The following is a 22,240-nucleotide window of genomic DNA, read 5'->3' on the forward strand; positions in this document are numbered from 1 at the left end:
AAATGTGACAAGTTAAATGCAAAACAGTGTAGTCCTCTCTAATAGTATTTCCTGGGTTGTTGAAACCCGCTCCCAAGGCCTTGGGCTACAGAGGGAGTTGATGAAAGCAATACCAAATGTACTACATGACAGTATGTGTGTGTATGTGTGGCGTGGCTGAAACACACTGCCCACTGCCAATGCACTGTTTTTTTTTTTTTTCTAAACATCTGCACATTTTAGCTGCACTGAGGAAGTTCTGGATGTTGCTGAAAAATGCTAAATAAAATAATACAAATGATACATACGTGTGTGTATTTGAAGAAAGTGTTCTGTTCTGAAACAAGACTGATGCCAGTATTTTCTTAACTTTGACGTAACATGCTAACGATTACAGGATTGTGAGTACAGTTGTATTCCTTGTTGTACATGATGAGCTATTTTTCTCATCACTGTGATAAATGAGCCAAAATCCTGCCTTTGTATAGTGAATCTATGCACTGGTTGGCGTATACTAGAGCATACTATTATGATTTTAGGGGTGGCTTGTACAGCATTTCCCTCTAGATTAATCTGTACAGCCAAGGATTTTCATGATCATGATGAAAATGGTTGCACTGCAGTCCTTTGCACTGACATTGTCTGGTAGGTAATTTAGTTGACCACTGCAGACCATGCCTGGGTCCCTAGAGCTTCTCAAGTTTCAATCAATACAAGAGCCCTAATGGATGCTGTAAGTGCATGGATATAGCGCTCTGAAAATGCGCCTGAATCTTAGATGAACAACACCCATTAGTTTATTTTCTTTTCATGAAAGCTACTCTCACAAGCACTGTTAGGATCAGTCGAAATGTATGAGTCTTTGTATATGACTGGACCAGAACTACAAACTACTATCATGTACACTGGGCAAAACGTTCCTATAAATTAGTGCGCAGTTCCCTTCAAAAAGTAGTACCGGTTGAAGCGAAGCAATGCGCGAGGCGAAGTATCCCATTTCAACTTTCGCTATCGCTACTGTCAAATATTGACAGCCCGACCGACCTACCATGGACAGTATGTCTGTGCAGCCCCTGTAAACCTGGACCTTGAGATGACACAAATCCAACATCGTGGACAGTAACACCAGGTTTGTTTACAACAAACTGTGAATCGATTTAAAGCTTTAGTTACTAATTTCTTGCATGCTAGCCTCGAAGTGACTACGAACGTGAGGCTACTGTGAAGGAACCAAGTTAAGTGACTACCGAGCTGAGATGTGGAAATAAATTGGTGCACAGTAGAAGCTAGCTAATAAACCAACTAACTTTTATAAGCACATGTTAATGGACTACTTTAGTAGGTAACTTGTCAGAGTAACATTCAGTATTTTGAGTAAGTTATTGAAGTTACTGTAATCTCAGTACTGCACTAACGTTACTTCTAGCGAACGCATTCTGGCAGAAGTATGAGTCCCGTGACGCTGGGTCATGCTGTTTCATGCTAAGTAGTCAACACTCAGCAACCGGTAGAACCATACGAACTTGTACAAAACTTGTTACCGTTTATTTTGTTCATGTACGAATTTCTCATTGACATTGAGTCGACAACTTGATTTTACATCCAAACTATTTAAAAACAAGTTGCTTCATCTTGGTAGCTAACCAGCATGTCGATGATGGCTGAGCACCAGCCGTGCCCTGGAATGTGTGGGTTTGCTGTCAGTTTTGCATATTGTTGTGAGTTGACATAATCTTTACATTGTCACTTTGTTACTTAATACGTAATGAAGTTAGTTAGTTTCTAACATTGTTACCTTTCAACTGTATTGTGTATGCACCATTCGAGACGAGTATGGCCCACTCGTCATAAACGACTGAATTAGTAGATGAGTTTACATTAATCTTGTCAGAAGGGGTGCTTTACATATGGCAATATAGCTTAACTTCTGTCACTGTTGTGTGTGTGTGTGTGTGTGTGTGTGTGTGTGTGTGTGTACCGGTATATACTAAGTTGGTGCCTTGTCCTTTAAAAAAGCTATTGTTCAGCAGCTGAGAGGAGAAATCAAGGGTGGTCATGCGTTTGCAATTGAATTGAGGATGCTTTGGATCATATGACGGTAGGCAGCTGGTGATGGTCTGAGGACAAAGGTAGTCTCATGTTCTGAATGAAAGACAGAGATATCAGATAGAGGGGCTGTGGGCTCCTGTGCTTTCTCTTTTCTTCTTTGCCGTGACTCAGACTAAGTCACTCAGTTTTCAAAACAAGATGCCCTAAGCTCTTGCAAGACTCATTTATGCGTTTGACATAGCCTAACAAGGTAAAAGTGCAGGGAATTCAATGTAAATAGATTCAGAGGAGACTCTTTCTCCAACATTCACTTAAATATTTTTGTTTTTCTTAGCTCTGCAGGATGATTCCTGTTCTTCCAGAGTCCTGCACTCATGTCCTTGCCGAGTTTGACTGCCTGGACCCCTTACTCTCTGCCCTGCGCCTGGACTCAGGCAGACTTAAGGTACCATCTTCACCTTGTCCGTTTATCCATCGTACCGACTCTGTCAACCTCTACAGTCTGTATACCATTTTTCTGTCGGCTGTATTTACTCTAATTGTTTATTTGGTGATGGGTATCCCTCTCTTTGACATTCAGAAACTATCATCCATGTTTTCCTATTCATTTAGTCTACCTGTACATTGCTCTGAGCTGTGTATATGATATTTAGAAGGGGCTTCAATCACCTCTGTTTGTTTACTCCACCGCAGCCTATTGAAAAAGGTCAATCATAAAGGTAATCATACAAACACAAGCATGATGTGATTGGTTTGTTTGTAGTGTTAATGGTTAGAGTAGCATGGTTGACAGGTCCCTTAACACCTTAGGCCTCTGATATTTTACTCCTTTCAAGTGAAAATGTGTTAATATGAGTCTCATCAATAGGGATGTAACGGTATGAAAATTTAGCCTCACGGTTATAGTGACCAAAATTATCACGGTTTTCGGTATTATCACAGTATTTCTAAAAGTGTGTTCAATATGTTCAGAAAACACTGATAGGCTTACACAAGCTGAAATAGTTTCAAAAAAAAATCCCATACATTTTTTTTCATAATGTGCTTATAGCTTAACTTATCCTACCATAACATGAAGTTTGCTAATTCTGTTATTTGGATGCAATGACTGAAACCAAAGTTAGCGTTCAAAATAAAACTTTAGGCTACTGTATTCTCCTGATAACGTGAGTGGAATGGATTTAATGTGGACGCGAACATAAAAACAAGCAGAGTGGCTACATGATACAGTGCACATTTTGCGGTGGAAAAGTTCCGCCTTTTAAAATCAGGTGTAGCCTAATCCGAATCGCAGTTAAAACCATCAATTAAACAACAGAATCAGTAGGGTACCAGTTTTGTTTCAATGTACCAGGCCTACTGTATGTCAAAAACAGGCTCGGATGAAGCTGGGAAGGATTAAACACACTGTTTCCACACCGCGGTAATCAACCGTGATAATCATGATATTTGAAATGAAAACGGTAATTGTTATCGTCAACATTTTTATTGCGGTTTACCATTACCGGTAATCGTTACATCCCTACTCATCAACCTTAATGAATAGCCTAGAATTTACTGATTGCTTATCCATGTCAAGGTGTTAGCATTGTCTTTGATGTGTATGTGTTCTTCAGTAGCAAAGCTCCACTCCAATTGTTGTGTCATGAAAATTCAATTTAATCCCTCTACGTTCATCATTTGTTGATGAAATTACACAAATAGGGACAACTACTTTAAGCTTTGATTGTGCCTTATGGGAAAATATACAGCAAACAAAGCTGAATGCATATCTGGCCCCTCAAGACTTGCAGCCCTTGTAGAAATTACTTCCAACGAGTGGTGTTGATATATACTTTTATGCTGGATAGTTTGAGGTATATTTAGAGAAATTTTGCCTAGTGAATTCCTAGGCTGTGTTGGCTCTTGTTTACCTTCTGATGAATCTGGGTTACTTGGTTAATGTTTAGCCGAAGCCTGGGCCACATTGTGGATCTTGTGTGTGTGTGTGTGTGTGTGTGTGTGTGTCTCTGAGCATGTCCCTTTCCATTTTGTTTTTGGGTTTATGTGCATGTGTAAACGTGTTTATATGTGTGTCTGTGCGTTTGTGTGTTGCAGTGCACATGTCTGGCAGTGTCCAGGAAGTGGCTTGCTCTGGGGACTTCTGCAGGGGGTCTCCATCTCATTCAGAGAGAAGGCTGGAAGCAGAGACTCATCCTCACACACAAGGTGATTCTAGTAGATATTAGTGTATTTGTATGTGTTGTTAGTATTTACAAAAACTTCCTCCTAACCAATTATATGCCATCTTATCACTGAATAATTTCACAGACTTGTGTACACAAGTATACTTGGCCTAGAAACCTGATTCAGTGGCAGCCGTAGCCTACTGGTTAGGGCTTCGGGCTTGGAACCAAAGGGTTCCCGGTTTGATCCCCGACCAGTGGGAACGGCTGAAGTGCCCTTGAGCAAGGCACCTAACCCCTCACTGCTCCCCGAGCGCTGCTGTAGCAAGGCAGCTCACTGCTCCGGGTTAGTGTGTGCTTCACCTCACTGTGTGTTCACTGCACAGCACCATGTCAGATGTCAGCACTCTGTGTGTTCACTATTTCATGGATGAGATAAATGCAGAGACCAAATGCCTTGTATACGCAAGTATACTTGGCCTAGAAATCAGATTTACATTTACAGATAGATAAATCAGATTCTGCATCATGCATTCTGTCCATTTGGCAATCTGGAGTATATATTTAGGCCTATGTATTTTTAAAATTTGACTATGCATTTCTGTTAATGAGTCGTCATCTCATAAGCCTATTTGCTGCGTTATCAGGAAGGATCCATCACTCAGGTAGCATGCTGCCCTCACGATGAAGACTTTATCGCTGTTGCGACAAGGTAGTTATTTTCACACCACTGTGCCTCCTCCTTTCTCCTCCTCCCTGGGTGATGTTTGTCTATGATGTTTCTATATTGCATTGCAATGAGTACTGCGTACATCTGTGTGCATCACTGATAATGTAGTTCACGTCTTTTAGTGTTATTGTAGCGGTTCTGGCATGTGTTCATGTTGGTTGTGCATGTTGGTGTTTCCATGTGCGTATTTGGGCTGCTTCTTTTGATCTGGTGTGTGAGTGTGTGCGTGCGTGCGTGCGTGCGTGTGTGTGTGTGTGTGTGTGTGATAGTCAGGGGGTGGTTGGTGGTGAATTCACTAACTGGCCCTGCTGGATGCAACAGCATGATATATGTGTATTGACTGTGACCGTCAGGATGTGTTTGTGCATGTATTAATTGCTTGTGTGTGTGTGTGTGTGTGTGTGTGTGTGTGTGTGAGACAGTCAGGGGGTGGTGGTTGTGTGGGAGCTGCAGCTAGAGCGGCGGGGTCGGCCCGAGCGAGCGTGCGTGTCCTGGGAGCATCGTGGCCAGGCCGTCACTGCCCTGTGCTGGGATACCGCCGCCCTGCGCGTCTTTGCCGGGGACGCCGGGGGGAAGGTGTCTTTCATCCGCGCCGCCTCCTCCAAACTTGGAAAGGTAACGGGAGTGAGTGCTCATTGAAGGTCTTGAATGGTTGTGACTGAATAATTACTTTACTCCTACAGTGCTATGGGCAGTTGTTTGCTATGGTGTTTTGTATTACAGTGTGTGCTTATAATTGTGCTATATTTGGGAGCATGTTTATATTTGTGTTTGTCCGAAATATTGAAATGATGCTGAAATTAGATTTTGCGGACTTGTGTAAGGAGTGTTTATTAATCTTCTCATACTAATACATTTGTGTGTGCTTTGATGTGTGTGTGTTATGTGTGCGTGGCGTGTGTGTATGTGTGTCGCGGCGTATGCGCGTCGCGTGTGTGTGTGTGTGTGTGTGTGTGTGTGTGTGTGCGTGCGTGTCGCGTGCATGCGTGTGTGTGCGTGCATGTATGTGTGCGCACGCATGTGCCTACAGGGCTCTGCGTTTGTGATCTTCCCTGTGCAGACAGTCACCACAGTGGACTCCAAGGTGGTACAGATGGGCTACCAGGAGGGCCGGCTGCTCGTGTCCTCCCTGAGTCGCTGCTACCTGTGCGACACAGACAGGTTTGTGTGTGTGTGTGTGTGTGTGTGTGTCTGTTACTAGTATTACATTAGCCAATAATTATGTTGATATCTTTCTACCTCTGCCCCTCGAAACACTCTTTCTCTCTTTCTCTCTCTTTCCAACAACCTCACTCTGTTTGGCAGGAAGTGGTGTGTGTCAGAGGCAGCACACTTTATTTGACTCTGGAAGACATTTGACTTGGGTTGTGTAATCATTGTAACTACTTTAAATGTAACGTTTTAAAAGTACAAAGTCTCTCTATGTCTCTCTTTTTGGGTTCTGTCTTTCATTCGTCCAGAGAGAAGTTCTGGCGAGTAGGTAATAAGGAACGTGACGGGGAGTACGGCGCGTGTTTCCTGTCTCAGGCGCGGGGTGCTGGGGGAAGTCCTCCCCCCCTTCTGTACTGTGCCCGGCCTGGATCACGTGTGTGGGAGGCCAGCTTTGGTGGGGAAGTACAGAGCACACACCAGTTCAAACAGCTGCTCGCCTGCCCAGCCGTGCCCCTCATCACCTACAAGTACGCAGCTCTGTGTGTGTGTGTCTGTGTGTGAGTGTGTGTGTGCGCGCGTGTGCGTGTGCGTGTGTGTGCACATGTGTGTGTGTGTGTGTGTGTGTGTGGTGTGAACATGTGTGTGTGTGTGTGTGTGGTGTGTGTGGTGCCAGCTTGGGTGGGAAGATGAAAAGAACTCACCTACATCACAAGTGTGTGTGCGTGTGTGTGTGTGTGTTTGTGTGTGTGTGTGTGTGTGTGTGCGTGTGTGCTTGCCTCAGCACCATGTCAGATGTCAGGTGTAGACTTGACTAGACGTAGACTTGTTTGCTGTGGTAGATCCATCCCAGTGCAGTGTAATAGTGTAGCAGTGCATCTGTGTTTCTGTGAACGCTTGTTGGAGTGAGCAGATGTGCATGTTTACCCTGCTTTGTCTCGAGGGCAAAACAGTGTCTTTTTGCATTCCTTTTCAAAAATATTCCTACCAGGAAATGGATGTCATCTCAACTGACCACACCTGAAATAATCAAGGTGTTTTTGTTGTTTCTCACAGGCATGAGTCACACTATAACCCCAACCAGAAAAGCCCTCAATCTCTGGCCTTCCCAAAGCTGATACAACTCGGGTAAAAACACCAAATCATTCATCTAAACTACTGGATGCAGTATAGTGTAAAAATGCATTGAATGGATAGATCAGATCACTAAAAGTGGAGAATCATTAGACAGTCACAGGTCTAATCTTGTTTATGGAGGATTTTGAGAAAGTGTGGGACCTCTTCTGATTGTGATTGTGTGTGTGTGTGTGTGTGTGTGTGTGCATGCGCAGGGATCAACACCTTCTGACCTGGACTGAATCTGCCATCTATATCTTTACACCTCAGAGTGACCAAGTGCTCTTATGGACCGAAGTCAAAGGTCAGATTCTCCCTGATTCTGTGTTATATTTAACAATGCTTTAACAACACTAGGGATGTAACGATTACCGGTATATTGGTAAACCGCGATACAAATGTTGACGATAAAAATTATCGTTTTCTTTTGAAATATCATAATTAGATAGATAGATAATTTCTTGAATTTCCCCTGGGGATCAATAAAGTATCACGGTGGATTACCGTAGTGTTGAAACCGTGTGTTTAATCCTTCCCATCTTCATCCGAGCCTGCTTTTGACATACAGTAGGCCTAGTGCAATGTAACAAAACTGGTACCCAATGATTCTGTTGTCTAATTGAAGGTTTTAACTGCGATTTGGATTAGGCTACACCTGATTTTAAAGGTGGAACATTTTCACCGCAAAACGTGCACTGTATCATTTAGCCACTCTGCGTCTTTTTATGTTCACGACCACATTAAATCCATTCCAAAATCCACGTTATCAGGAGAATGCCGTAGCCTAAAGTTTTATTTTGAACACTTACTTTGGTCTCACTCATTGGATCCAAATAACAGAAATAGTAAACTCCAAGTCATGGTAGGGTAAGTTAAGCTATAAACACATAGCCAATTTAATATGAAAAAGTGAACGGGACATATTTTGAAATTATTTCAGCTTTTGTAGGCTTATCAGTGCTTTCTGAACATATTGAACACACTTTTAAAAACACTGTGATAATACCGAAAACCGTGATAATTTTGGTCACTATAACCGTGAGGTTAAATTTTCATACCGTTACATCCCTCAACACTTTAATGCTCTGATTTTGTGTTATATTTAACAACGCTTTAGCAACGCTTTAACAATGCCTTAATGCTCTGATTCTGTGTTATATTTAACAACGCTTTAGCAACTTTAACAACGCCTTTAATGCTCTGATTCTGTGTTATATTTAACAACGCTTTAACAACGCTTTAATGCTCTGATTCTGTGTTATATTTAACAATGCTTTAATTCTCTGTCAGGATCTCCCTGATTCTGTGTTATATTTAACAACGCTTTAACAACGCTTTAATGCTCTGATTCTGTGTTATTTTAACTACGCTTTAACAATGCTTTAACAGCGCTTTAACAATGCTTTAATGCTCTGATGCTCTGATTCTGTGTTATATTTAACAATGCTTTAACAACGCTTTAATGCTCAGTCAGGGTCTCCCTGATTCTGTGTTATATTTAACAACCCTTTAGCAACGCTTTAACAACACTTTAATGCTCTGTCAAGCCACTTGGTATAGAAGGCCTTGTACTACTAAATCTAAATTTTAAAAAATAATAATAACTTCACCCAATTGGTCTGTCTGTGCCAGTTGGTTGAAGTATGTATGGTATATAGAAGAACATGCTGTATGGCAGTGTTATAATTGTCTCAAGAAATTAATGCACAAGATGATTTCCTCTTTGTTTTGTTTTCTTGGCATGGCCATTAAATGGTTAAAGGTACATTTTACCAGGATCTACACCTTTACTACACCTTAAAAACACATTTTCAACAGATTGGAGTGTCTGATATACATGGCCTTATTTTTTTAGTATTGACCATTGGTAGTGTATGTTGCTACTTCTTGTTCTTCCTGTGGTCATTGTGTAAGTGAGTTTGTTTTGTGTCTGTAGGCATCGTGGACATGGCAGTGTTCCGCAGCGAGCTCTTCTGTCTTTATGGCGATGGACGCTTGTCCCACTTCTCGGTGCTGTCAGCCGAGCGTTGCGTGGAGCGGTTGCTACGGCGTGAGGCTTGGACCCTGGCAGCCACTGTCTGCTGCATGTTCCAGCACGCTGTTGCATCCGGAAGGGTTAGTTAGCAAACACACACACACCACACACACACACACACACACACACACACACACACGCCGCCATGTCCAAACATGACATTACCTGTGGCCCTGCACATACACACAGAAACAGAGATTTTTCACTCAAGCACACACATGCATTAGCAATATAGCATATATCATTTGCATTGTACTGTAAGTATAATGTAAACTTACATTTGAGTTCCTATAAATTTTTGAATTTGATAGTAATTTGATAATAAGAATCTCTCACTGCTGCACTGCCCCACTCAACAGGCCAGGAAGTCTGTTCCCATGGACCGTCTGGAGAACCTCAAGGCTCAGCTCAGCTCCGCCTCACACCTGGAGCTGATTGGTCAGCTGGAGGAAGTCATCTCCAAGCTGGAGCCTTTAGACTCCGCCTGCAGTAGTCGCCGGAGCAGTATCTCCTCCCATGTGAGTGGTGTTTGTTCATTGGTCAGATAAGCCACTCTGTTGTATCTTGAAAATCTGGACTGAGTTTTGCTTGTCAATTGGCCCAAAGCTTGTGAAGTCATGTGCGATGTGTACACTTCACTTCGTAGCACCTCAAGAGGAGAAGAGGTATTATAATGGCTATGCTTTCCCCTCTTGTGTTAGTGGAGCATCTTTCACCCTGTTTACACGACAACGCTTATGGGTGAAAACTACAAAATATTTGATCAGATGTGCCTTTCGTTAGACGGTGATGGCGTTTTGGGGCTTAAAAACGTAAAAAAGTGAAACCACCCTCCAGAGTGGAAATCTTAAAAAACGCTCCACCGCCGTGTTCCTGTCTAAAGGGTAAAAACGCAAAAGTGTGCTCTGATCTGCTCACAGTGGCTCTCATCGCATACGCGTTTACACTGCCACCTAGCCACCTGGCGTGCATACTACATCAAATATCACACACTTTTGCGTCACCGTATGCACGCAGATTTCCCCCAAAAAACCCTTGTCTAAACGCGGAATAAAAAGTCAGAACACAACGCCACTTTTGCGTCTTCTCTTCAGATTGTTTCCGTCTAAACATAGCCTTTGGTTGCTAATTTCAGCTTCAGATGGTGCGTAGTGCTTGTTACGTTAGATTTGGGTTGCAACGACAAACTGCACTGTGGTAAATGCACAGAAGAAAGGGAGGGAGGCCTATGTAAAATATGCCATACATTAAATCACTTTTTATATTATGGATGTACATTTGAGTTAAAATGTGTTGTTTATATGTCCTTCAGGAGAGCTTCAATGTTTTGGACTGTGGCATCTACCGGGTCATCAGCCGCAGAGGAAGCCAGTCAGACGAGGACACCAGCTCCCTGGTTAGCCAATCGATGCTTGAGGAGGAGCGGCTGAAGGAGTTTAGTTTTACTCAGGAGGAGGAGCCAGGGGAGCAGGGTAAGGGCGGGGCCTCTGACAGAGCCGCCTCTTAAAGGGACACACACCCTTTTAAACCCCTACCCCCACCATTGTCTCAGGAGCTAGAGTTCTGACCTGATAAATTTGAGAGATTGCAGTAAGGTCTTAATGCCTTAAAATATTTTTAAAAGGCTACAAAAAAAAAAAAAGCTTTTTATATTTTTGTTACAAAATAGTTTCATATACTTTCTGACATTATATCAGTGATCCATTTACATGAGCCAATGTCCTGGTGCATAACTGTTAAAAAGTAATTTGGGAAAATTGTTGCATATGAGATTAAATTTCGAAGGCAGCTGAAATAAAAAGACATAAACCAAAGGCCAGTGAGGTTTTCATTATACACGTATTCCACTGTTGTCACCTGTGCCTCCTCATTCTTTTGTTGGTTTGGATTGCTCCTTGTCTTGCATCCACAGCACATGCATGTTTGCAGTAGACTTGCTCAAATCCTCAAGTGTGAGGTAAAGCTTCACTGGCATTGCTACAACTGCTTGTCTCATCTCATCTCACTCTTATTTTGCCTTCCATGTTTTCCCCTTTTCCCTTCCCCTCATCACCGCTCCTCCTGTCGGTCTTTTATTTCTCTTTTGCTTCCGTTCTTCTCTTCTTTCCTCTCTCCTCCCTTTTCTTCTTTTCTTTCTGCTCTCTGTCCTCTCTTCTCTTCCCCTCTCCTCTCTTATCTTCTCTCTTCCCATTTCTCCTGTCTTCTCCTATCTTCACTTCTCTCTTTCCCTCTCTTCCCATTTCTCCTCTCTTCTCCACTCTTTTCTTCTTCTTTTCCCCTCCTTTCTTCACTCTTTCGCTCCTCTCCCTTCTCCTCTCATACCCCATGATTTTCCCATCATGCCCTGGGGCTCAGAGGGCCATCAAGGAGAACGGGCGGAGGCGGAGCGCGTGGAGCCTGGGCTGCAGTTTCACCTCCCTCTGTCATTCCGCCCCAAACCACCACGCATTGCCCTGCAGGCCGTCCGAGACAGGTGATACACACACGCACATGCGCACACACACCACACACACTCTCACACGCTTTCACAAGCACACAAACATAAACCACCACAAACTCTGATACACACACGCACATGCGCACACACACCACACACACTCTCACACGCTTTCACAAGCATAAACCACCACAAACTCTGATACACACACGCACATGCGCACACACACCACACACACTCTTACACACTTTCACAGTCACACAGACATAAACCACCATAAACTCTGATGCACACACGCGCGCGCACACACACCACACACACTCTTACACACTTTCACAGTCACACAGACATAAACCACCACAAACTCTGATACACACACGCACATGCGCACACACACCACACACACTCTTACACACTTTCACAGTCACACAGACATAAACCACCATAAACTCTGATACACACACGCACATGCGCACACACACACTCTTACAAACACAAAGACGTCAACCACCAAAAACTCTGACAGGTAGCATATACAAATACTGTATATAGGCCCTAATTTAATTTATGGCATTCAAACATAAAAGATCTAAAGCTAATTTAATAACTTAAATCGTTTTGCTAATTTAATGCCATTAACAAGATTTTAAGTGTAGATATGGGGGAGTTGGTGTAAGCCTCCACACACCACATGACACACCACAGCTTTAGTTTACGCAATAGACATTTTGCTTATTGGCCGTCGCTCGTCATTGAAATCACGGCCCTTAATCACACACAAACAGAAAACACACAAAACTAAAAAATCTATTAACATATTCGCACCCACATTCTCAAAGGGAGGCAAGACTCAGAATGTCACACTCACACACACACATCCACAGCTTTCTATAGCCTCAAACATTACACTGCAGACCCCTGAAGAAAGGTAACTCACGCACACATTAATTTCACCACATATATAAAGCATAAAAACGCAAGTGCACTCGTGATATGCTTACTACATACACACACCCACATACATAAATAATGGATGATTGATTCTCAGCTTTGAAACAGACCCCTCTAGACCCATACACACCCCATACCCAAAATTCTGAATCTATTTAGCCTTTTCAAATTTCTAAAGAGTCTGGTAAGGGAAATGTTTCAGCAGTATGTGCCCTCTTGGGATAAAGACTAATTTATAGTCTAACTTATATGTGGATTATTTTGCATATATTTACACACACACAGTGCCATATTGGTACACAGGGCAAAAACACAGCAAAACATCCAAGGAAAAATATAGACAAAAATAAAAATACGTAAAACAAGAGTCTTTATTTCCAGTACCTGCTCAGTACTAGGCAGAGGAGTTCAGCAGAGGAAAGGGAAATTATATACGGCACTTCTCTACTTTTGTGTCTTTGTCAAACATCTGGCAGTGAGAGGCTTAGTGGTGAGGTCTAACAAAGAGAGATAGAGAGAGAAACAGAGAAGTGAAACTGATTCGCCTTGAGCCTACTGGTGACAGAATAGCGCAGAATAGTGTTTGGGCTTCCTCTTTCACGCCATGCACATGGCACCTATATAAATGCATCATTTTCCATTCACCAAGGTCTACTCACTCACAGGGCTTTCACCCTCGCATGATATGGTATGTACACAAGATAGTTGGCTTGGTTGGTCATTTGTCATGTTCGATTGATCCTAGATGGATGACTGAGAAGTTTTTTTTTGACCTCATAACATTTTCTGGTTCTCTATACTTGATGTGTTGATATTTGAAACTTGAATTTCCAGTTCTGACTTTTCAATGATCTCAAGTTTCCTCATTTTATTATTTCGCATTTTAATGTGTCCTGTCATTAAAAGGTTTATTCTAGAAAAAGCAGAACTTTAGAAATTGCATGTGATTCGGCGGGTATCATTACTCAGACCAGGTTTTACTGAACAGTGTGTGTGTGTGTGTGTGTGTGTGTGTGTGTGTGTGTGTGTGCATGTGCTGCAGTGTGTCTAGCTTTGTGAAAAAGACCACAGAGAAGATCAACACCCTTCAGATGAACACTGAACTTTGGCCTCGGCCTGACCTCAGAGAGGGGTCACAGGGTGAGGTCATCAGCTCTACTGCCCCATTTCCAGAGGTGGTGGACAACGAGTGAGTTCCCGGCTTATCTTACATGGTCATGTGTTATTACAAAAAGTGGTAAATGTACTGTAACACTAACAAAGTATAATGGATAATTTAGTATTTTTGAATGTATCAGTTTAAGTAAGCAAATATACCCACACATTGAAAACACTGAGGAAGGCTAATATAAATACTGTTTACAGACTATCTTGAACTTCTGTTTTTCTTGTGTACATTTTGATGAGATGTACTTAAAGGTATACTATGCAAGATTTTCACGTTAATATAACCTTTATGAAGCCAATTTGATGGTAAACGAACTTATAATAGGGGAATTGTTCACCTAGCATAGCCATATATTCTGTATGGCTATGCTAGGTGAACAATTCCCCTATTACAAGTTCGTTACCATCAAATTGGCTTCATAAAGGTTATATAGTATAGATCAGTGTTTCTCAAACTTTTTCAGACCAAGGACCACTTAACCAGTAAAAAAAACCTCATGGACCACCTAGCTAATAATAGACACAATAGGCCTACTCACTGAACCACCTTGCTAATTGTCTTTGCACCTTGCTTATTGTTTTAGAGGATTCATATGATTTAAATTGGTATAGCTTACATAGGCAGTGTTGCAGAACTGATTGGAAGTTGGTTCAATATTGCAAACAACTCATCTATATTGTTTTTTACCACGTCTGCTCGCGGACCACTTGGGATAGCTTGCGGACCACCAGTGGTCCCCGGACCACACTTTGAGAAACACTGGTATAGATAGTAGCCGTAGCGAGTCGCTAACAAGAGAACCAGCCATGCAACTTCAAGAAAAGTCGACCCGAAGACATCTCGCAAGAATCGTGAAACATTACCTTCTCAGTAAATATAGCTCTTTGGAGATAGTTTTATTCTGTTGTTAGTCTTTCGCCTCCACAACAAAAGCATTTTTATTGTGTACAGGGGGTACAAGCCAGGAGAAGTAGGCTATTTACAATAGCAGACTAAAATATAAATATCTGTTGACTCTAGGGGGAGCTCTTCAGTCACCAAAAATACCTGAAACTGCATGGTATACCTTTAAATAACTCTCAAAAGTAGTTTACTTCATGGATGGACAATGGGTTATGAAAATTAAACTAAAAGCGATACTCTATTAGATATGTAAACTCTGCAATAATCACAGGGGGTGATGCACTATGCACTAAGATGATGCCCTATAGTAACAGTGGTACTTATTTTATGGTTATTGATATATTAAGTGACCATTTCTCTTCCCCAGGCCGTCTGGTGAGCAGTCCAGTGCTGAGAGTGGTCTGCAAGAGCTCAGAGCAGCCACCGAGAAAGCCATGTGAGTATCTTAACACACACACACACACACACACGCACACATACACACATCTGACACATACACACACACACATACGTCTAAAACTCACACACACACACACACACACACAAATACGCACACACACATGCACACACACATTTTTCTGTTCAGAAATATCATTATCATACACAGAGAGAGAGAGTCACACACACATATATACCCCATCCCAGCATTCCCCATCACAGCATGGTTGTGTGGTGTAGTCATTCAACAGATGCTCAGGAGCTGCCCCATATTCCCATGCGTGGGGGGACATACACACTGATGGTGTGTTTTCATACACTGCTACTGTGTCCCAGCGTACCGTTATTAGTTTGTGTTGATGAGGTGGATATGAGGAAATCACTGCGCTGTGGGACATGCCTAAGGACATGCATTAAGCATGTGATCATGTATGTCACTCACAGATCACATGTTGATAACAGGATAGACCCTCACAATCATGTTACTTTGGGCTGAAACCCGTGACCTTATCAGGCATGAGAAGGACAGCACTGCAACAGAGTTACAGCAACATGATTAGGGGCAGCCACCACATTTACTCATCGTAAGTAGTCTAATGGGTCCCGAGACACTAGCACTGTGACTGATTTGGAGCATTAACTCCACTGGTCAGTTCAGTGTGAAGTGAATGCAAATGGCCACCCTTAGTTATGCACTGGATAATGTCTGCTATCAGGGTTGGTTGCCATGCTACATGAGATGAAGGGGGATGAGTGTTTTATCATATGTGGGCAGTCGTGGCCTACTGGTTAGCGTTTCAGGCTTGGAACCGGAGGGTTGCCAAATTCCTTGTGTACGCAAGTATGTTTTGGCCAAGAAACCTGATTTACATTTACATTTACATTTACATGTGTTTAGTTATGCAAAGGAATCCAGGTGGTGTGTCACAATCACAAGTTCAAAATATTAAATTCTGATTTTATTTGTTCTCTATGATTAACTTTTTTCAATATTACCTGTGCGGTTTGTTTTAATGAAAGCATGTAAAAAGTGCTAGTAAATGAAAGTATGTATTTAGATAAGTTTTATATTCTGCAAGTGCCTTGTGTGTTGTCCTGAACAGAGCCCAGGTCCAGGATCTGCAGGTTCTGTTGGATCCAGCCAGCCTGGAGGAGGCTCTGCTGGAGTGGCTGCCGGTGCTGGAGCGGGTTTTGGGACCAGAGGACCTCACAGAACCGGACCAGGAGCAGCAGGAGGAAGATGGCGAGGAGGAGGGGGAGGAGGAGGAAGGAATAGTGGAGAGAGAGCTGGAGGTTCTGTCCTGTTCTGCCGCTCAGCATTCCGAAGGGGTCACGGGGTCAATGAAGAGGGGATCTGAGGACCCTAAACTACTCGCGGCCGAGGAGGACCTACGGGAGACCGGTATCTCCAAGCAGCAGCACAGAGACGGCGAGCTGATCCGACTGCTCGCATCGCGACCCTTGCCCTCTGACCTGCATGCTGACGTCACCCAGCTGACCTCTCTTTGCCTGGACGTGGGCTGCGTGAGCCGTCAAGCCAAAGCGACGGGAGAGGGAGAAGAGGGAGGAGGAGGAGGAGGAGGCGAGAGTGTGTGTGTGGAGAGTGTGTGTGTTTTTCTGAGACGTTATTTTTTCCTGCTGGATCAGGAGCATACGCGCAGGGTGTGTTTGCAAAGATACAGACAGCATCCCGAGGTCCTAGAGGATTTCATCGCAGGGATGTTAGGTAAGGATTCAAAGTCTCTTTTTGTGTGTTTTCAAATGTGCACACAGGTAGAACATTTTTGATTTTGTTTTTCTTTAGGTTATTCACAAGTTACAATACAAATGACCACTACAATAGCAAATTGGTAAAAGGTGTGTGTATGTGTGTGTGTCTGTGTGTGTTTTGACAGAATATACTCAGTCCAGTAAGGTGGTGGAGGTGATCCAGAAGGGGGATCTGCTAAAGTCCCTGAGGAGTCTGAGAGAACTCCAGCCCTGGAACACCCCCCTGCTCCTGTCCCACCTCTACAGGTGTGTGTGTGTGTGTGTGTGTGCGCTACCAATACACTCACCTGCTTCTGTTCCCTCATATTCTATATATAGATATATAATATATATAAAATACATCCATACATAAACATTACATGAAAGACATAGCTGTATGAAGGACGGTTGGGATGGTAGTTGAGAACTAAATGTGAGTGTGTGTTAATTAATGACTGCAATGGAATAATTGTAGACATACAAAAGGGGCATAGTATGTGTTAGCTGGCTGTTTCTGTTTTGTCTGTTATTTCACACATCTCCTCCTCCTCTTCTCCAGACTGTATGAGAAGCACGGGGAGCTGGCCGTTCGCTCCTTCTCCCAGTTCTATCCCACAATCCTCCCTTCTGACGTGCTGGCCATGGCCCAGCGCAGCCACTTCCTGCCTTATCTGGACAACCTGGTGCAGTCCCGCACGGAGGAGCAAAGGTGAGAGTGCTCATAGCTCACCTGCAAGAGCTCAGAGTGGAGCTGTATTCAAAATAGCCAAAAAAAGGCAAACATTTGCAAATGGTTGCGTTTGCTTTGACTTCACATGGAAGTTCACACACAAGTGTAAGGAGGTAGTTATTGGCAAGCAATCATGGCTGCTACACTAAGGGTTATCTTTTTAATAGAGCAATTTGGAATCTAAAGCTGAAAGAAAATGCATTTGCTGTGAAAGTTTGCCTCTTTTTGCCATTTGTTTAGTGCATAACAGGGTGAAGGGTACAGACTTGGCTTTGGTGCAAAGTTACTGTAGATACATGTAACATGCTGTTTCCCATAGAGAGTGTCAGTGAGTCCCCAGCTCAAGTTACATATAGTTTTGTAAGACCAGGAATGTTATGGTGACTGCCTTTGGATGTGTGTTGGCTAATGTGGCTTAAATGTGGTTATGAATGATTAAAGGGGTAACTGAGTGAACATTTTCAGAGCAGACCAGTGCCGTGTGACATAACGGTACAACTGGCCATGGGTGACCACTGAATTGCTCCAATTCTATTCCACAGACTGGCTTTCCTTGGGTCCCTGCTACAGCCTGAAACCCTGCGACAGGATTGGCTGGAGCTGGCCCTTTCGCACGATGCACCTCAAAGGAGTGATACTTTAACAGCTGATGGACAACCACGGTACACTCTCCAAAAACTCCACATTCCATGATTCAGGATAAATTGACAGCACACTGCTGATTTTTCCTTATTTTTTATTTTATTATGATCACATGTTCATTAGTTCTTGCACTAGCATTTGCATTTTTCCCCCTAATTTAGTGTGTTATTCCAATGTTGCACTTACTGTGTCTTTCTGTCCTCTAGGTGGCACTCTCATTATTTCAGCTGGGGGTATGGGCGCCTCCTCTCCCTCCTGATCCGTCAGCCGAGTGACCTGGCTTCCAAACAGAAGATGCTGGAGACATGCAGAAACCATGGGTGAGAGAACATCTGATGTTGGTGTTAAGTGCAAGGGTTTGTATGCCTTTTAGGTGTTTCATTTGCTAGTTTTAGACCAAAGCTCTGGCAATCTGCATCATGACTATCAGGACAAAAGTGTGCAGTATGCAAATGTGTGAGTAACATTAAAAAGTAACCTGAAATACAGCTGTTTGAGTGTCAGCTCTGAAAGCCCAACTTGTGGATTCTCCTGCTTTTCTCAGCTACTGGACAGGCTACCTGCAGCTGTGCAGTGAGCTACAGCGCCGCCCAGAGGCCTTTGCTGCTATCTGCAGCTTGGACGACATGAGTCTGTTGGAGGAGCCCAATGGTAAAACCTGTACACAACTCTACCAGCACACTAGTAGTGTCGAAGGTTATACATAGGGAGAGCAAGATACTTCATCAGCCACTTCTGGGAACCCGGATCACACGGGGGGCACTGTTATTTATTCTGCTGCTGTTGGCTGTTTGCTACAGTACGTACGCTCATCTTTATATTATGCAGACAGGAATCGATCCCCATTTCACACCCATAGACTAGGACGAAGTATCTTGCTCCACCTATGTATAATCTTTGGTAGTGTTCACTGGCTTTTAGTCAGAAATTATGTAAATAGTCAAAATTGTGTATTACAATTTGGAGTTATGGTGAATTAATGTAATAGGTTGTATTGTATTGAATTTGAAAACAATGTCTTATATTATATTATAAGGGTTTCTATTTCTATTATAGAAATTTCTATTATATTATATTATAGGGTTCTAAATTAACACCCGCCTAAATTAACACCCGCCAACCCGCCAAATGCGGGTTAAAATTTATTTTGGCGGGTGTTAATAAAAACTTACTAGCCAGTTTGGCCGGTGATGCATGAGGTTTCAAGGCTCTGTTACTTCCTACATTTCCCATGACCACTGTGCCATAATGCAACGTGATGACGTTTCATACGCCCATTGGCTGCGCGCAGTTTGCGGTGATACCAGTGCGAGACAAGTAATCTGCAAGCTGCAGCCAGGGGCTTCTCGCACGAGAACCCTTGGAAACGAACCATAGACTGTAGGATAGATAGATAGATAGAGATCCCGAACATGAAATGAAGTGTTTGCACTTTCTGTGTATATTTTGTGGTATGTATTCATGCCAACAATGTTAATAAAATGATCAAATGCATTCAGTGACACTCATCTCATAAACTCATAATTCTCTTATTTTCACCGGAAAATAATGGCTAGTAGAAATTCTGATTGGCTGGTGATCAAAAAAGTTAATTTAGAACCCTGATTATATTGTGCATTATATATTATTTTTTTTCTCCATAGTCTATAACTGAACTTGTTTTCTCTGCACATCTCTCTCATCACTTTCTTGTTGTGTGCAGGTATTGTGCCTCAAACTCTAGAGGAGTGGAAGCTGCTTATCCAGCTCTCCCAGCAGAACTGCAGTGGGAGTTTGGAGGCAGCCAGCCTTCTCCAGGCTCGTAATGGCACAAGTGGAGCCACTAGCACCTGCACTAACAGTAGTAGCACCACTAATGGTAGCAACACAGCTAATGGTACCGCTAATGGTAATGTTAGTAACAGTGCTAATGGAACTGTCTGTGTTGTTGGTACTAGCGATACTAATGGTGCTAGTGCAACTGTTCCCAGCAGTGCAAATGGAACCAGCTGTGCTAGCAGTAGCAGCTCTAGCAGCTCTAGCAGCTGCCCCAGCAGTGCTAATGGTAGTTTAGCTAATGGCTCTGCAGACTGGAGCAGCCAGATCACCCCGGAGACCCTGACTCTCCGTCTGGCTCGCGTGGTGGGGCCAGATCGGGCCCTGGCGGCTCTGCAGGAGTGTGGCGTCCAACTGGAGCTTGGGCTCCAGTCCACCCGCATGTGTGACCTGCTGAGGGTGGCAGAGAAGAGGCAGAGGTGAGCCAGAGGGCCCCCTACTGGTGGGCCAGTAGCACTGACAGATAGATTCAGATAAATATTTTACTGATCCCAAGGGAAATGTAGGCATCCTGTCAGTAGCTTACACACACAGAACTAGAGAGCACACAAAGAGAACAAGAGAACACTCCAAAAAAATGTTGTCATGCTTTTGAAGTAAGGACGTCATACATACTGTATGTTTTAAAACTGCATCTCCTCACTTAATCGTTTTCACATCCTTCTTTGTCCTTCTCCTTTTCTCCCCTCTGTCTTCTCTGTAGGGCTCTGATCCACACCATGCTGGAGCGATGCGATCGTTTCCTGTGGTCCCAGCATGCCTAGAGTAGAGGGCTGCCTGCCTGCTGCAATGCTGGTCAGGGTACCCCAGTCAGATAGCTCAACTGTGCCCTGATCCCCAGCCCCATACCCAGCCTCATACCCCAACCCCATACCCAGCCTCATACCCCAGCCTCATACCCCATACCCCTGCCTCATACCCCAGCCAGCCCCATACCCCAGCCCCATACCCCAGCCTTATACCCCAGCCCCATACCCCAGCCTCATACCCCAGCCTCATACCCCAGCCCCATACCCCAGCCCCATACCCAGCCTCATATCCCAGCCTCATACCCCAGCCCCATACCGCAGCCTCATACCCCATACCCCTGCCTCATACCCCAGCCTCAGCCTTATACCCCAGCCCCATACCCCAGCCTCATACCCCAGCCTCAGCCTTATACCCCAGCCCCATACCCAGCCTCATACCCCAGCCTCAGCCTTATACCCCAGCCCCATACCCAGCCTCATACCCCAGCCTCAGCCTTATACCCCAGCCCCATACCCCAGCCTCATATCCCAGCCTCAGCCTTATACCCCAGCCCCATACCCCAGCCTCATACCCAAGCCTCCCACAGGACCCCCCGGCGCGTCTTCTCTGCCATACAATATTTCTCTTCCAAGTACAAATATTGTATGGAAAGTAAAAAATCGACAGTATTAACATTTTTTAAAATGATAATATATATAAATGCTTATAATTATTTATCTATTTATCAACATCAGAGGATAATATTTGTATTTGAATCATGGGCCTTAAAACAAATCTTGTTCTTGTGTGAATGTACCTTTACTTTTGCTGGCCAACTGTATTAATCTAACTTGACTAGGAGAGTGGCATCTCACCGTAACACACTGACGTTTCTAATGCCTCACTCGGCCCCTACCCAAAGAGGCGCCTCTGGTTAACTAACGAGGTGTTGCAGGCGTGTAATGTTTTCTAAGATTGTCATTGAAAACATTTATTCTATCTATAAATATCAGGTCTGTGAAAGTTTTTATGTGTGTCTTGGTGTTTTTATTTGGTTGTTTGATACTGCCAGTATTAATTTTCAGGTATATAAAAAATGCTTAAAGGTGCAATGATCTTAATGAGTTTTATGTTCATGTTGACTATCAAGCCAACATAGGATAGATATAAAGGAGAGGTGATTTATAAAAACAATGTGAATCATAAATGGGATCTTGACCATGGCCCTTGACAAACATGAAAGCATAGTTTAAAAATATACTTTAGTCTTTCAAAAAGCTTGTACCAGAAAAAATAGGTTGTTTTTCTAAATTTCATCATTATGGTGTCACAGACTATTTAAGTCCAAAACTTGCCAGCTTTTTAGATCACAAAAGACCGCCAAATGATGAAGCACTTCTTGGAAATGATGTTTGTGTGGTTTTCACAATAAAAGTATAAGAAGTTTGAAGGTGC

General features: G+C 43.3%; 1 protein-coding gene across 3 annotated transcripts; it reads left to right on the forward strand.

Moving 5' to 3' along the window:
* The first annotated feature begins 961 nt into the window (after positions 1-961).
* Positions 962-20,968, forward strand: hps5 (HPS5 biogenesis of lysosomal organelles complex 2 subunit 2). Of its 3 annotated transcripts, none has more exons than XM_048257799.1 (23): positions 962-1,108; positions 2,363-2,473; positions 4,126-4,236; positions 4,841-4,905; positions 5,346-5,538; positions 5,984-6,084; positions 6,384-6,602; positions 7,129-7,200; positions 7,404-7,492; positions 9,125-9,303; positions 9,583-9,741; positions 10,536-10,695; positions 11,579-11,696; positions 13,654-13,800; positions 15,050-15,118; positions 16,224-16,846; positions 17,016-17,136; positions 17,429-17,578; positions 18,142-18,261; positions 18,448-18,561; positions 18,786-18,892; positions 19,944-20,475; positions 20,760-20,968. In XM_048257799.1, the coding sequence occupies exons 2-23, from the start codon at positions 2,372-2,374 to the stop codon at positions 20,818-20,820; spliced, it is 3,612 nt and encodes a 1,203-aa protein (XP_048113756.1). In that variant the 5' UTR covers positions 962-1,108; positions 2,363-2,371; the 3' UTR covers positions 20,821-20,968. The 3 variants fall into 3 exon arrangements, with proteins under 3 accessions (XP_048113756.1, XP_048113755.1, XP_048113757.1); XM_048257798.1 differs by having other exon boundaries at positions 963-1,108; positions 5,954-6,084; XM_048257800.1 differs by lacking the exons at positions 962-1,108; positions 2,363-2,473; positions 4,126-4,236; positions 5,346-5,538.
* Positions 20,969-22,240: the final 1,272 nt, after the last annotated feature.

Source organism: Alosa alosa, chromosome 11 (assembly GCF_017589495.1).
Source record: "Alosa alosa isolate M-15738 ecotype Scorff River chromosome 11, AALO_Geno_1.1, whole genome shotgun sequence".
In the NCBI taxonomy this organism is placed as follows: domain Eukaryota; kingdom Metazoa; phylum Chordata; class Actinopteri; order Clupeiformes; family Clupeidae; genus Alosa; species Alosa alosa.

Excerpts from the sequence above, each read along its gene's own strand:
- hps5 (XM_048257798.1), top strand. The coding sequence starts at position 2,372 with ATGATTCCTGTTCTTCCAGAGTCCTGCACTCATGTCCTTGCCGAGTTT. Across the intron at positions 2,474-4,125 it reads TGGACTCAGGCAGACTTAAG|TGCACATGTCTGGCAGTGTC; the intron begins GTACCATCTTCA and ends TGTGTGTTGCAG. Across the intron at positions 10,696-11,578 it reads GGAGGAGCCAGGGGAGCAGG|AGGGCCATCAAGGAGAACGG; the intron begins GTAAGGGCGGGG and ends CCTGGGGCTCAG.